We start from the raw sequence: 16574 nt of genomic DNA, 5'->3' as shown, positions 1-16574 counted from the left end.
CGGGGGGGGGGGGGGAACCTAAAAGAGGCAAGCCACGGTGACCAGGTCTCTGGCACTGAGTCTGTCCCTGTGGTTCAGAAGGGAAGGGGGAGAGCAGGAGAGCATTAGTTATTGGAGACTCTATAGTTAGAGGTACAGATAGACAGTTCTGTGCAACAATAGAGGCTCGCAGTTGGTGTGTTGCCTCGCGGGTGCCAAGGTCCGTGACGCCTCTGATCGTGTTTTCAGGATCCTTAAGGGGGAGGGGGAGCAGCCACAAGTCGTGGTACACATCGGTGCCAACGACATAGGTAGGAAAAGGGACGGGGATGTAAAACATGAATTCAGGGAGCTAGGGTGGAAGCTGAGAGCCAGGACAGACCGTGTTGTCATCTCTGGTTTGCTGCCAGTGCCACGTGCTAGCGAGGTGAGGAACAGGGAGAGAGTGCAGGTAAACACATAGCTACAGGGATGGTGTAGGAGAGAGGGTTTCAGTTACTTGGATACTTGGAGCACATTCTGGGGAAGGTGGGACCTGTGCAAACAGGACGGGTTACATCTGAACCAGAGGGGCACCAATATCCTGGGAGGTAAATTTGCTCCAGCTCTTCGGGGGGAGGTTTAAACTAATTTGGCAGGGGGATGGGAAACTGATTTGTAGTCCAGGAGATAGCGTTGCTGGAGTTCAGGAAGTTGAGGGTAGTGCAGTAGTGAGGAAGGTACCAAGGTCACAAGAGTGGACCTGCAGGCATGAAGGTGGTTTGAAGTGTGTCTAATTCAATGCAAGGAGCATCAGGAATAAGGTTGGTTAGCTTGAAGCATGGATTGGTATCTGGGACTACGATGTTGTGGCCATTACGGAGACATGGATAGAACAGGGGCAGGAATGGTTGTTGGAGGTTTCGGGGTTTAGATGATTTCGCAAGATTAGGGAAGGTGGTAAAAGAGGTGGATGAGTAGCATTGTTAATCAGGGATAGTATAATGGCTGCAGAAAGGCACTTTGAGGAGGATCTGTCTACTGAGGTACTGTGGGCTGAAGTTAGAAATAGGAAAGGAGTGGTCACTTTGTTATGAGTTTTCTATAGGCCCCCAAACAGTAACAAAGATGTGGAGGAAAAGATTGCAATGCAGATTTTGGATAGGTGCGGTAGCCACAGGGTTGATGTCATGGGTGACTTTAACTTTCCAAATATTGATTGGAACCACTATAATTTGAATAAATTGGATGGGACTGTTTTTATCCAGTGTCTGCAGGAGGGTTTCCTCACACAATATGTGGACAGACCGACAAGGGGCGGGGCCACATTGGATTTAGTACTGGGTAATGAACCGGGCCAAGTGTCAGATTTGGTTGTGGGAGAGCACTTAGGAGATAGTGGCCATAATTCGGTGGCTTTCACTATAGCAATGGAGAGGGATAGGAACAAGGTTTATTACTGGAGGACGGGTAATTACGATACGATTAGGCAAGAATTGGGGAGCATAAGATGGAAACAGGAACTGTCAGGGACAGGCACAATTGAGATGTGGAGCTTGTTCAAGGAGCAAATACTGCGTGTCCTTGATATGTATGTCCCTGTCAGGCAGGAAGGAAATGGTTGAGTGAGGGAACCATGGTTTACAAAAGAGGTTGAATGTCTTGTCAAAGGAAGAAGGGGGCTTATGTAAGGATGAGAAAACAAGGTTCAGTTAGGGAACTTGAGGGATACAAGATAGCTAGGAAGGAGCTCAAGAAAGGGCTTAGGAGAGCTAGGAGGGGGCATGAGAAATCCTTGGCGGTTTGGATCAAGGAAAACCCAAAGGCTTTTCACACTTATGTGAAGAATAAAAGAATGACCAAGGTATTTCACACTTATGTGAGTGAGGAATAAAAGAATGACCAAGGACAGTAGTGGGAACGTGTGCATGGAGTCTGAAGATATAGGTGAGACCCCAAATGAATACTTTTCTTCAGTGTTCACAAAGGAGAGGGGCCATGTTGTTGAGGAGGATAGTGCAATACAGGCTGGTAGGCTGGAGGAGGTAGATATTCGGAATGAAGATGTGTTAGAAATATTGAGAAGCCTGAGGATCGATAAATCCCCTGGGCCTGATGGGATATATCCTAGGATTCTCTGGGAAGTGAGGGATGAGATTGCAGAGCCTTTGGCTTTGATCTTTATGTCCTCACTGTCTACAGGAATAGTGCCAGAAGACTGGAGAGAGGCGAATGTTGTCCCCTTGTTCAAGAAAAAGAATAGGTATAACCCTGGGAATTATAGGCCGGTTAGTCTCACTTCGGTCATAGGTAAATTATTGGAAAGGGCCCTGAGGGATAAGATTTATGATCAGTTGGAAAGATACAGATTAATCCAGGATAGTCAGCATGGATTTGTGAGGGGTAAGTCTTGCCTCACAAGTTTAATTGTATTCTTTGAGGAGGTAACTAATTACATAGATGAAGGTAGATCAGTTAATGTCGTATACATGGATTTTAGTAAGGCGTTTGATAAGGTACCCCATGGTCGGCTCATGCAGAAAGTAAGGAGGCATGGCATAGAGGGAAATTTAGCCGATTGGATCAGTAACTGGCTATCACATAGAAGACAGAGCGTGGTGGTAGATGGTAAATTTTCATCCTGGAGCCCAGTCACCAGCGGTGTACCACAGATATCAGTGCTGGGTCCTCTGCTATTTGTGATTTTTATCAATGACTTGGATGATGGAGTTGAAGATTGGGTTAGTAAATTTTCTGATGACACCAAGATTGGTGGAGTATTGGATAATGTGGAGGGCTATTGTAGGCTGCAAAGAGACTCTGATAGGATGCAGAACTGGGCTGAAAAGTGGCAGATGGAGTTTAACCCTGATAAGTGTGAGGTGATTCATTTTCGTAGGACAAATTTGAATGCGGATTACAGGGTTAACGGCAGGATTTGGAAGAATGTAGAGGAGCAGAGAGATCTCGGAGTTCATGTGCATGGATCTCTGAAAGTTGCCACCCAAGTGGATAGAGCCGGGAAGAAAGCCTATAGTGTGTTAGCATTTATTAACAGGGGTATTGGGTTTAAGAGTGTTGCTCGTTCTGGGTGAGTGTGCTTAACACTCAATTGGCTCTGTTTTATTCCTAAACGCTAGAGTCGCCAGGTATCTTTATGATACCGCCACGAGGTTCAAGTTCAAGTTCAGATCAATGACTCAATACACCAGTTAGTAAGTTCAAACAAGACACGTTTATTATTACACAGTTATTTACTACTCATGCATATAATATTAAGACTAAACTATTCCTACCACTACTAGGCCAATACTTATCTGGAATAAGGGAACTGCCTGATCAGGGAACAATGGCCTCTTGCTCTGTCCTGGATCCGCAGGTTTCCAGTTGGTGTGGACTAAAGGGGTCAGGAGTGTCTATTCTCGTAGCGGGCGTTGTATGACACTTACTTGTCGCTGTAGCAATTGGCCAGGCCTCTCCTTCTCACGTTCAAGTTCTTAGAGAGCTGCTGCAAAGGTGTTCTGCTGGGAGGGCCGGCTAAGAGATCGAATTCGTCTTGGGACCTTACTTTTATAGATCCCAGGGGCTTCGCGCCCTTTTGGGCGGACCCCTGACTCACTGGCAATCGATTGGGTCTCATCCCAATCGATTGATACGAATCCCCCCAATACTGAGGCTGTTCCTCGATCGCGGGGCGGTTCTTTCTCACTTGTTTGTGTCCTTTTGTTTCAGACTCCGTTGGCGCTGAGATGTCTGACCTGCTATAGAATGTTTCTATTGCAGCTAATTGTTGTGTCCATTGTGCCCGGGAATCACCGGGAATCGCTCAATTAGTATGCAAACTTGCTAGTTTCTATGCTGTCTGGTTTCTTCACAGACAGAATCCACAGAGAGGTTCTGCAACCTGCTTGCCTTTCTGACATTGTCCAATTTTCTGTGCATGTGTTTCAATTCTCCATTTTATGTCGGGAAGTGGCCAGCTTCGGTGGCTACAAGAGCCATGAGGTAATGAGGTACAAGACCTTGGTTAGACCACATTTGGAGTATTGTGTGCAGTTCTGGTCACCTCATTATAGGAAGGATGTGGAACCATTGGAAAGGGTGCAAAGGAGATTTACCAGGATGCTGCCCAGATTGGAGGGTAGGTCTTATGAGAAAAGGTTGAGGGAGCTAGGGTTTTTCTCATTGGAGCGAAGGAGGATGAGAGGTGACTTAATTGAGGTGTATAAGATGATGAGAGGGATAGATAGAGGAGACGTTCAGCGACTTTTTCCTTGGGTGGATGCAGCTGTCACAAGGGGCATAACTATAAGGTTCATGGTGGAAGATAGAGGAGGGATGTCAGAGGTAGGTTCTTTACTCAGTCAGTGGTTGGGGCGGGGAAATCACTCCCAGCTATGGTAGTGGAGTCAGACACTTTAGGAACTTTCAAGCAGTTATTGGATAGGCATATGGAGTGCACTAGAATGGTTAGGAGTAAGTTGATTTGATCTTAGTTTCAGACTAGTTCGGCACAACATCGTGGGCCGAATGGCCTGTATTGTGCTGCACAGTTCTATGTTCTAACCCAGTATTACACAATAACAGGCCTGTCCCCATCAGTACTGTATCTTAATGTTTTACAGTGACAGACCTGTGTACATCAGTACTATACCCCAGTGTGATACAGTGACAGACCTGTCCCCACCAGTATTGTACCTCAGTGATAGACCTGACCCCACCAGTATTGTACCCCACTGTTATTGTGACAGACCTGGCCCCCACCTGTACTATACCCCACTGTAATACAATGGCAGGCTCCTCCCCACCAGTACTGAACCCAGCATTATACAGTGATAGGCCCGTACCCACCAGAACCATACCTCAGTGTTAGTATCAGGCCAGTCCCCATGAGTACTGTATCCCAATGTTTTACAGTGACAGACCTGTGTCCACCAGTATTGTACCCCAGTGTATACACTGACAGACTTCTCACCACCAGCAGAGGGCAGCAGAGCAGAGCTACTGATCAGCTGTTCTGGGGAAATTTGCATACGTGCAGTGCGGTCAGCCTAAGTTGAAGGTGAACCTGCGAAGAAGACCCAAGGAGTTTGAGTAAAGGCAAGCAACCAGCAGAGGGCAGCAGAGCAGAGCTACTGATCAGCTGTTCTGGGGAAATTTGCATACGTGCAGTGCGGTCAGCCTAAGTTGAAGGTGAACCTGCGAAGAAGACCCAAGGAGTTTGAGTAAAGGCAAGCAACCAGCAGAGGGCAGCAGAGCAGAGCTACTGATCAGCTGTTCTGGGGAAATTTGCATACGTGCAGTGCGGTCAGCCTAAGTTGAAGGTGAACCTGCGAAGAAGACCCAAGGAGTTTGAGTAAAGGCAAGCAACCAGCAGAGGGCAGCAGAGCAGAGCTACTGATCAGCTGTTCTGGGGAAATTTGCATACGTGCAGTGCGGTCAGCCTAAGTTGAAGGTGGTTTGTGGAGGGGCTGTTGGCAAGTGACAGTTAAACCCGAAACACTTTGTGAGTGTTTCCCACCCTACCTCCTCCTCTAACCAACCCCCCCACCCTACCTCCTCCTCTAACCAACCCCCCCACCCCACGGTGGTTGGGAAGCGGGAGCAGGGGCCTGTCGTGAAGGTGAGTGAGTGCCTTTAAATTTGCTTACCTTTCAGCGGGATCAGGGTTTGAGGTAATATCAGGTAAGCTCTTCCTTTCTTTTTCTTTTTCTTGTTTTTTTTTAATCTAGAGGGGATGTCAGGGAAGGCAGTACAATGCTCCTCCTGCAGAATGTTTGAGGTGAGGGACGCCGTCAGTGTCCCTGCTGATTTCATCTGTGGGAAGTGCACCCAACTCCAGCTCCTCAAAACCGTGTTAGGGACCTGGAGCTTGAGCTGGATGAACTTCGGATCATTCGGGAGGCAGAGGGGGTCATAGATAGGAGCTTCAGGGAAGTAGTTACACCAAAGACTGGAGATAGATGGGTAACTGTAAGAGGGACTGGGAAGAAGCAGTCAGTGCAGGGACCCCCTGCGGTCGTTCCCCTGAGTAACAAGTATACCGTTTTGGATACTTGTGGGGGGGACGACTTACCAGGGGTAAGCCATGGGGTACGGGCCTCTGGCACGGAGTCTGTCCCTGTTGCTCAGAAGGGAAGGGGGGAAAGGAGTAGAACATTAGTAATTGGGGACTCAATAGTCAGGGGCACAGATAGGAGATTTTGTGGGAGCGAGAGAGACTCACGTTTGGTATGTTGCCTCCCAGGTGCAAGGGTACGTGATGTCTCGGATCGTGTTTTCCGGGTCCTTAAGGGGGAGGGGGAGCAGCCCCAAGTCGTAGTCCACATTGGCACTAACGACATAGGTAGGAAAGGGGACAAGGATGTCAGGCAGGCCTTTAGGGAGCTAGGATGGAAGCTCAGAGCGAGAACAAACAGAGTTGTTATCTCTGGGTTGTTGCCCGTGCCACGTGATAGTGAGATGAGGAATAGGGAGAGAGAGCAATTAAACACGTGGCTACAGGGATGGTGCAGGCGGGAGGGATTCAGATTTCTGGATAACTGGGGCTCTTTCTGGGGAAGGTGGGACCTCTATAGACAGGATGGTCTACATCTGAACCTGAGGGGCACCAATATCCTGGGGGGGAGATTTGTTAGTACTCTTTGGGGGGGTTTAAACTAATTCAGCAGGGGCATGGGAACCTGGATTGTAGTTTTGGGGTGCGAGAGATTGAGAGTAGAGAGGTCAGGAGCACAGTTTTGACTTCGCAGGAGGGCGGCAGTGTTCAGGTCTGTGGTTTGAAGTGTGTCTATTTCAATGCCAGGAGTATACGAAATAAGGTAGGGGAACTGGCAGCATGGGTTGGTACCTGGGACTTCGATGTTGTGGCCATTTCAGAGACATGGATAGAGCAGGGACAGGAATGGTTGTTGCAGGTTCCGGGGTTTAGGTGCTTTAGTAAGGTCAGAGAAGGGGGCAAAAGAGGGGGAGGTGTGGCGCTGCTAGTCAAGGACAGTATTACGGTGGTAGAAAGGATGCAAGATGGGGACTCTTCTTCCGAGGTAGTATGGGCTGAGGTTAGAAACAGGAAAGGAGAGGTCACCCTGTTGGGAGTTTTCTATAGGCCACCTAATAGTTCTAGAGATGTAGAGGAAAGGATGGCGAAGATGATTCTGGAAAAGAGCGAAAGTAACAGGGTAGTTGTTATGGGAGACTTTAACTTTCCTAATATTGACTGGAAAAGATATAGTTCGAGTACATTGGATGGGTCGTTCTTTGTACAATGTGTGCAGGAGGGTTTTCTGACACAATATGTTGACAGGCCAACAAGAGGTGAGGCCACTTTGGATTTGGTTTTGGGTAATGAACCAGGCCAGGTGTTAGATCTGGAGGTAGGTGAACACTTTGGAGACAGTGACCACAATTCGGTGACCTTTACGTTAGTGATGGAAAGGGATAAGTATACCCCGCAGAGCAAGAGTTATAGCTGGGGGAAGGGCAATTATGATGCCATTAGACATGACTTACGATGTGTTGGTTGGAGAAGTAGGCTGCAAGGGTTGGGCACACTGGATATGTGGAGCTTGTTCAAGGAACAGCTATTGCATGTTCTTGATAAGTACGTACCAGTCAGGCAGGGAGGAAGGGGTCGAGCGAGGGAACCGTGGTTTACCAAAGAAGTGGAATCTCTTGTTAAGAGGAAGAAGGAGGCCTATGTGAAGATGAGGCGTGAAGTTTCAGTTGGGGCGCTTGATAGTTACAAGGAAGCGAGGAAGGATCTAAAGAGAGAGCTGAGACGAGCAAGGAGGGGACATGAGAAGTCTTTGGCAGGTAGGATCAAGGAAAACCCAAAAGCTTTCTATAGGTATGTCAGGAATAAAAGAATGACTAGGGTAAGAGTAGGGCCAGTCAAGGACAGTGGTGGGAAGTTGTGTGTGGAGGCTGAGGAGATAAGCGAGATACTAAATGAATACTTTTCGTCAGTATTCACTCAAGAAAAAGATAATATTGAGGAGGAGAATGCTGAGACCCAGGCTATTAGAATAGATGGCATTGAGGTGCGTAGGGAAGAAGTGTTGGCAATTCTGGACAAGGTGAAAATAGATAGGTCCCCGGGGCCGGATGGGATTTATCCTAGGATTCTCTGGGAAGCCAGGGAAGAGATTGCTGAGCCTTTGGCTTTGATTTTTAGGTCATCATTGGCTACAGGAATAGTGCCAGAGGACTGGAGGATAGCAAATGTGGTCCCTTTGTTCAAGAAGGGGAGTAGAGATAACCCCGGTAACTATAGGCCGGTGAGCCTAACGTCTGTGGTGGGTAAAGTCTTGGAGAGGATTATAAAAGATACGATTTATAATCATCTAGATAGGAATAATATGATTAGGGATAGTCAGCATGGTTTTGTGAAGGGTAGGTCATGCCTCACAAACCTTATCGAGTTCTTTGAGAAGGTGACTGAACAGGTAGACGAGGGTAGAGCAGTTGATGTGGTGTATATGGATTTCAGTAAAGCGTTTGATAAGGTTCCCCACGGTCGGCTATTGCAGAAAATACGGAGGCTGGGGATTGAGGGTGATTTAGAGATGTGGATCAGAAATTGGCTAGTTGAAAGAAGACAGAGAGTGGTAGTTGATGGGAAATGTTCAGAATGGAGTTCAGTTACGAGTGGCGTACCACAAGGATCTGTTCTGGGGCCGTTGCTGTTTGTCATTTTTATAAATGACCTAGAGGAGGGCGCAGAAGGATGGGTGAGTAAATTTGCAGACGACACTAAAGTCGGTGGAGTTGTAGACAGTGCGGAAGGATGTTGCAGGTTACAGAGGGACATAGATAAGCTGCAGAGCTGGGCTGAGAGGTGGCAAATGGAGTTTAATGTGGAGAAGTGTGAGGTGATTCACTTTGGAAAGAATAACAGGAATGCGGAATATTTGGCTAATGGTAAAATTCTTGGTAGTGTGGATGAGCAGAGGGATCTCGGTGTCCATGTACATAGATCCCTGAAAGTTGCCACCCAGGTTGATAGGGTTGTGAAGAAGGCCTATGGTGTGTTGGCCTTTATTGGTAGAGGGATTGAGTTCCGGAGCCATGAGGTCATGATGCAGCTGTACCAAACTCTGGTACGGCCGCATTTGGAGTATTGCGTACAGTTCTGGTCGCCTCATTATAGGAAGGACGTGGAAGCTTTGGAACGGGTGCAGAGGAGATTTACCAGGATGTTGCCTGGTATGGAGGGAAAATCTTATGAGGAAAGGCTGATGGATTTGAGGTTGTTTTCGTTAGAGAGAAGAAGGTTAAGAGGTGACTTAATAGAGGCATACAAAATGATCAGAGGGTTAGATAGGGTGGACAGCGAGAGCCTTCTCCCGCGGATGGAGGTGGCTAGCACGAGGGGACATAGCCTTAAATTGAGGGGTAATAGATATAGGACAGAGGTCAGAGGTGGGTTTTTTACGCAAAGAGTGGTGAGGCCGTGGAATGCCCTACCTGCAACAGTAGTGAACTCGCCAACATTGAGGGCATTTAAAAATTTATTGGATAAGCATATGGATGATAATGGCATAGTGTAGGTTAGATGGCCTTTAGTTTTTTTTTCCATGTCGGTGCAACATCGAGGGCCGAAGGGCCTGTACTGCGCTGTATCGTTCTATGTTCTATGTTCTATTACTCTACCCAAGTGTTACATAATGTCAGACCCGTCCCCACCAGTACTGTACCCCAGTGTAGTACTGTGACAGATCTGTCGCCCACCAGTGTGGTAGCATAGTGTTAGATTGTATGTTAACTATTAGCTGAATTTGTCCCGTATAGACTTACTAAAATTGGTTGTTGCTTGGGAAAAGGGGTATCTCATTAAGTTCAGGGAATATGTGTCTATTTTGGGAAGAAGGGGTAACTTCAGATAAAATGTTGGGTTTCGTTATCAATGTACTCAAGTGTCATAGTGAATATTAGTCTTTTGTCGTGTGTTTCTTTTCTTTTCGTTTACTTTAATAAATATTCTGTATTAAGTGTTTACACAATGACTGCACTGGTTCCTCATTGTACATTGTTCCTCACATTATTCCAAACAAATATACACACTAAGAACCAGTGTTTCAGTTTAACCTTCGGGATTTTGAGACCCTCTGGCAGGTGACATCAGTGGGGTTCTCAACAATACATCCTCTTTACTATAATTCCATATGTTTTTTCTACTTCACCTTTTACTGTGACATTGGCAGCATTCTCTTCTTTAGTGAAGAGAGATGTAAAGCGTTTATTTGAAGTTGAGGCTATGCCTCCTACATTTTCAAGGTCATTTTTGTTCCCAAATCAGTCCCACCCTTCCTTTGAATTTCAGTGTTTATGGGGTAAATCTTCTGTTCCTGCCCAATGGGAATCATTGTAGGCAGAACGGACAATTTGAGGGATCATTGAAAGATCCATTGGTCTCGGGCAGAAATTTCCAGTCTTGCGGCATGCTGGTCCACAAAATCCTGCCCTATATGTTCATGGAAGACTTTTGCTTTATCTTTTGCATTGTCTGCTAATATATTCTCATACTCTCTCTTTGCCACTTATTCCCTTTTTCAGTTCTCCCCATTTCTTTTTGTTTTTCTTTAATCACTCAGGGAGCTTTGGTTTAAATGTTATTTATTTCCTCCTCATTGGAATATGTTTAGTCTGCACCAGAGCAATCTTTTCTTTGAAGGCCATCTATTGGATTATTTACCGTTCAGTTGTCAACCTTTTATTCCAATTCAGCCACACCAAATTCCTTTTTTATCTGAGAACATAGTAACATTGGCTGTTTGGCCAATTGAGTGTTGAGGCTTCTGGCCTGCCAAATGTCTGCCTCCACTCTTGTGGAATGCAGGGTAGTCCTTGATACTCCTTCTCCAACAGGCATCTCCCGCCTCCTTGTAGAGTTCAGCACCGCTAACTGGACATCAAATTTTCCTCATGTCCAATTAGGGCATTAACATTTCAAGGTTGCATCACGTGAGCAACACAAATGTGACAAAAGGTCGGGATGTTTCGATAATAACAAATTTTGATACAATTATTCAACTGTAACTCACCCATTTCACTCGTAGTAAGCAAATATTTGAGGTAATAGTGTTGTTTCTCTCCAGTTTCATCAATAATGTGTAGTTGGTCTAATGCATATTTTGCCTGAAATTTAAAACAAAACTATTAATTTATTAGTAATTCAGTTACAACTGTTTCTCAATGCAATATTCTCTTTTTGAAATACTTTTTGGAATATACTGCTGATTTTGTTTGCCTCAGTTTCCCCATGTGATGAACTTTGAGCTGTGTCACTTTGGATCAAATGAGAAATGATGGAATTGCAAACAGCATATAATCCTCACTTATGTGCCTGGTTCTGGCTTGGAGAGTAGGTGAAATACGTGCTGGCTGTCATGATATGCACACATGCACATAATGAGATACAAACAGGCAGCTGATGAATACAGAGAACAGGACATAACACTTGGGGATGGTTTCCCACTATAAAAGGCACGAGGCACTCACACTCCACCTCTTTCCACTGGTGACATCTACAGTGTGAGTCAGGGTGTACATATAATATAACTCCGGCAGCACATGGCTAAGAGCTAGTCTGGTTCAGTCAGACAGATTAATCACACTAGGTTAGCAGAGTCAAACTCACAGAGGATTGAGCTAACTGTGTGACAGGTTCAATAAATCATATTGAACTAACTTCAAGGTGTGGAGTACCTCTCAGGTTAAGCTGCATCCAGTTGCAGCCCGTGTTATCTTACTGTGCTTAACACAACATGATACCAGGAGACTGCAATCCCTCGGTGATTTACCTCAATCTGTTCCATTACGACTAGCTAATGTATCCCGGCACCATGGAGAAGATCCAGGCTCCTCAACAGTTGCGGACCTCTGGCAATCTCAGTGCCAACTGGTGGACTTTCAAGTAAAGGTTTCTGCTGTACATCGAAGCCTCAGACCTCGAGGGTGTGTCTGATACAAGGAAGATCGCGCTTTTCCTCTCAACTGTGGGGGATCAAGCCATCCAACTCTTCAACTTGCTGAACTTCACCGAAGGCCAGGACAAGACAAAGTTTCAGACCGTCCTGGACAAGTTTGATAGTCATTGTGAAGTGGACACCAATGAAATCTTCGAGCGCTATATGTTCAAACAACGCCTCCAAGGTAATGATGAATCTTTCAACTCCTTCCTAACTAATCTCCGTCTACTAGCGCTGTCCTGCAACTTTGGTGATATTGCTGACTCCATGATCCTCTGAGAGAGCAGCTTTTACAAATCAAGAATATGACCCTGCCAGTCGCGATTGAAGTATGTACAGTGCATGAACACGTCAAAAACCGGTATTCCCAATGTAAATCATCTGAAAAGGAGAAACGTGCCTCCCACGAGCCAGAGAGTGCACAGGCCATAGCCCAAATGCAGCGCCTCAGCCTTGATGAAAGCAGCCATTTTTACATACATAGAATTTACAGTGCAGAAGGAGGCCATTCGGCCCATCGAGTCTGCACCGGCTCCTGGAAAGAGCACCCTACCCAAGGTTAACACCTCCACCCTACCCCCATAACCCAGTAACCCCACCCAACACGAAGGGAAATTTTGGACATAAAGGGCAATTTATCATGGCCAATCCACCAAACCTGCACATCTTTGGACTGTGGGAGGAAACCGGAGAACCCGGAGGAAACCCACGTACACACGGGGAGGATGTGCAGACTCTGCACAGACAGTGACCCAAGCCGGAATCGAACCTGGGACCCTGGAGCTGTGAAGCGATTGTGCTATCCACAATGCTACCGTGCTGCCCCCATTTTGCGTGCTCTTCCCGGAACCCCATGCATGCACGATGCGACAGGGCCAATGAAGCAGCTGATTACCACTCTGCGCAGGTGCGAACGTTTGCTGACCACACTGCGCAGGTGCGACGATGCACGGAGCGTAATGACGTCATGACGTGCCTGAACTGCGGCACCACCCACTTAAAGAAACACTGCCCTGCAAGAGGCAGGCGATGTTTAAATTCCGGGAAGCCTGGACACTATGCAGCCATGTGCAGATCTGCACCACCAGTCAAGGGCCAGCGCCCCCAATTCCAACGCAGACGCGTCAGCAGTGTACAGCAAGGTTCACAGGATTCTGATCCTGGCAGGACAACGGACCCAGAGGACGACTGCCTGGAGTCCCCCGACCATGTGGGCATCATTACCACATGAGAACATGCCTCACCGATATCATCACGACGCCTGTCCATCCTCAATGTGGATTCTGCGGACGAATGGCGTGCGGTGTTGCAAGTAAGTGAATGCTCAATCCAGTTCAAGCTGGACACAGGTGCGTCTGCCAATCTCCTTTCATAGGTGGATTTCAATCGCATTAAGAAACCACCCAAGCTCCTTCCAGCAGCCTGCCAGCTCCTGGACTATAACGCCAATTCCATCACAGCACTGGGATCCTGCCATCTACTCGTCTCCAACAAGAACAATCACGCAAGGCTACGGTTTGAGATCGTCATGCCAGACAGGGCCTCCCTACTCGGCGCACAGCATGCAAACAGCTACACCTTGTGCAGCGGATCTACACAATGACCTCCCCCAATGGGGATCTTCAAGCCGGCATTGACGACATCCTAGCTCAGTATCCGGATGTGTTCAACGGGATGGGCACTCTACCATACCGTTACAAGATCCTGTTATGGCCTGATGCCACACCTGTGGTCCATGCACCATGCCGGGTCACGGCTCCACTGAAGGAGCACCTGAAGGCACAGCTCAAGGCTCTTCAGGACCAGGGCATCATTTCTAAAGTTATGGAACCGACGGACTGGGTCAGCTCGATGGTATGTGTGAAAAAGCCTTTGGGTGAGCTGCGCATCTGTATTGATCCCAAGGATCTCAACCAGAATATAATACAGGAACGCTGCCCCATCCAGAAGCAGGAGGAACTCACAAGTGAGATGGCACACGCCCGTTTTTTCACAAAGCTAGATGCGTCACAGGGATTCTGGTAAATCCAGCTGGATGAGTGCAGCAGAAGGCTCTGCACCTTCAACACACCGTTTGTCAGGTACTGCTATAATCGTATGCCATTTGGCATTGTCTCGGCCTTGGAGATCTTCCATAGAATCATGGACCAGATGATGGAGGGCATTGAAGGGGTTTGTGTGTATGTGGACGACGTTATATGGTCCACGACTCCCGAAGAGCACATCTCTCTTCACCAGCAGGTATTCTGCCGTGTCCATGCCAATGGCCTCAAGCTGAAAAGGGCCAAGTGTTGCTTTGGCATGTCGACACTTAAGTTCTTAGGTGACCAGATATTTCAGCAGGGTGTGCGCCCAGACCCAGACAAGGTCAAGGCCATCGAAGCCATGAAGACCCCTCAAGACAAGAAGGCGGTACTGCCTTCTGTTTTTTTACAGTAAGAAGTCTTACAACACCAGGTTAAAGTCCAACAGGTTTGTTTCAAACACGAGCTTTTGGAGCACGGCTCCTTCTTCTGTTTTTTTAGGCATGGTAAACTTCTTGGGCAAATTTATCCCAAACCTGGCCTTACACACCTCGGCCCTCGGACACCTGGTAAAAAAGTCTACTGCCTTTGAGTGGCAGGCAGCTCATCAAGCAGAGTGGTTGGAGTTGAAAGCTAAGCTCACCACTGCACCTTTACTGGCATTTTTTGACCCTCACAGGGAAATGAAAATCTCGACAGATGCGAGCCAGGACGGCATCGGCACGGTGTTGCTCCAGCGCGATGACACCTCATCCTGGGCACCGGTTGCCTACGCATCACGGGCGATGACACCCACCGAGCAGCGGTACGCCCAAATTGAAAAGGAATGCCTGGGCCTTCTCACTGGAATTCTCAAGTTCCATGATTATGTCTCCGGCCTGTCGATGTTCATCATCAAGACAGTCCACAGGCCTCTGGTCCACATTATCCACAAGGAACGGAATGACATGACATCCCGGCTGCAGCGCATCCTCCTCAGACTCAGAAGGTACGACTTTAAACTCGAGTACACGCCTGGCAAGGAGCTCATTATTGCGGATACCTTGTCCCGCTCCATAACCTTGCCTGCTGACCCAACGGCATTCATCCAACAGATCGAATCACAGGTGCAGCTGTGGGCCAGCAACCTCCCGGCGTTGGATGAAAAGGTGATCCACATTCACGACGAGACAGCCAAAGACCCTCTTCTACAGCGTGTCATGCGCCATCGCGCCAGTGGCTGGCAAAAAAGGGCAGTGCCCTCAATTCTTCAATGTGAAGGACAAATTGACGGTGGTTGATGGTATCCTCCTCAAGCTGGACCGCATTGTCATTCCACTCAGTCTCCAGAGCTTGGTGCTCCGGCAAATCCACGAGGGACATCTGGGTGCTGAGAAGTGCAGGCGCAGTGCCAGGCAAGCTGTCTACTGACCTGGGATCAGTCAGGACATCTCAAATATGGTCCTCAACTGTCCGACCTGTCAATGCCTCCAGCCAGTACAGAGCAAGGAGACGCTTCAGCCGCACAAAATCGTGATCTCCCCGTGGACCTCTTTCACGCCAATGGTCGTGATTATGTGTTAATAATTGATTATTTTTCCAACTACCCAGAAGTCGTGAAGCTCTCAGACCTCACATCCAAGACCGTCATCAAGACCTAAAGGTGTCGTTCTCCAGGCATGGTATTCTACTCACTGTCATGAGTGACAACGGTCTTTGCTTCAGCAGCCAAGAGTGGTCAAGATTTGCCAAGTTCTATAAGGTTCCCGCAGTCCAACCGGAAGGTTGAGGAAGGAGTGCACATAGTGAAGCAGCTCATCTGCAAGGCCGTGGATTCTGCTTCTGACGCCAACCTTGCGCTGCTTGCGTACAGGGCAATCCCTCTGTCTACTGGCATGTCATCGGCTCAACTCCTGATGAACAGGGACCTGTGGACGACTCTTCCAGCCATACACTTGCCTGATCTGGATCACCTCCCGGTGCTGCAGAAGATGCAAAAATTCAGGGACCGGCAAAAGTAGGGTATGATGCTCACGCCACCTATTTGCCTGTGCTATCCCCGGCGGATGCTGTTCAGATCAAGCTACCTGATGGAGGCTGATCAGCTCCAACTGTTGTTGCTCGACAGGCTGCTCCTCGATCGCATGTTGTGTGTGTGGCTGATGGCTCTGTTGTGCGGCAAAACAGACGGGCACTGCGTACAGTTCCCCGCCCGCAACCACATTATTTGATGTTTCCATCTGTTATTGTGCCACCTCCTGATACCTCGAACCACGAGGCCACCAGTCCGGCTTCAATCCAGCCTATCAAGGCGCCGTCGTCCCCACCACCACCTCTCCAGCGGTCGACCAGGATCAGAAGCAAGCACCAGAAGCTAGACTTATGAAGATTTGTTTTGTTTGCTATGTTCTGTTTTCGCACATTAGACACCTGTTTTCACATGTACATATGTTCCCATCTGCCATTGTATGTAAATAAGTTAGTTTTTCAACCTACACATGTAAATACTTTCACATATGCTCTCGAAAAACATTTCAAAAGGGGAGATGTCATGATATGCAGACATGCACATAATGAGATACAAACAGGCAGCTAATGAACACAGAGAACAGGACATAACCAATCAGCAGGCAGAACACTTGGG

General features: G+C 47.6%; 1 protein-coding gene across 4 annotated transcripts in view; it reads right to left on the bottom strand.

Moving 5' to 3' along the window:
• LOC119967483 (transient receptor potential cation channel subfamily A member 1-like) overlaps positions 1-16574 on the bottom strand; it is a 645844-nt gene that overhangs the window by 440315 nt on the left and 188955 nt on the right. For all 4 annotated transcript variants that reach the window (XM_038800105.1, XM_038800113.1, XM_038800133.1 and 1 more), the window contains exon 8: positions 11001-11094. In XM_038800105.1, coding sequence (XP_038656033.1) covers positions 11001-11094 — 94 coding nt within the window. The remainder of the gene's footprint in view (positions 1-11000; positions 11095-16574) is intronic.

This window comes from Scyliorhinus canicula, chromosome 1, assembly GCF_902713615.1.
Source record: "Scyliorhinus canicula chromosome 1, sScyCan1.1, whole genome shotgun sequence".
NCBI lineage: Eukaryota > Metazoa > Chordata > Chondrichthyes > Carcharhiniformes > Scyliorhinidae > Scyliorhinus > Scyliorhinus canicula.
The sequence above is the reverse complement of the archived record's forward strand: the minus strand, read 5'-3'. Positions and strand labels throughout refer to the sequence as shown.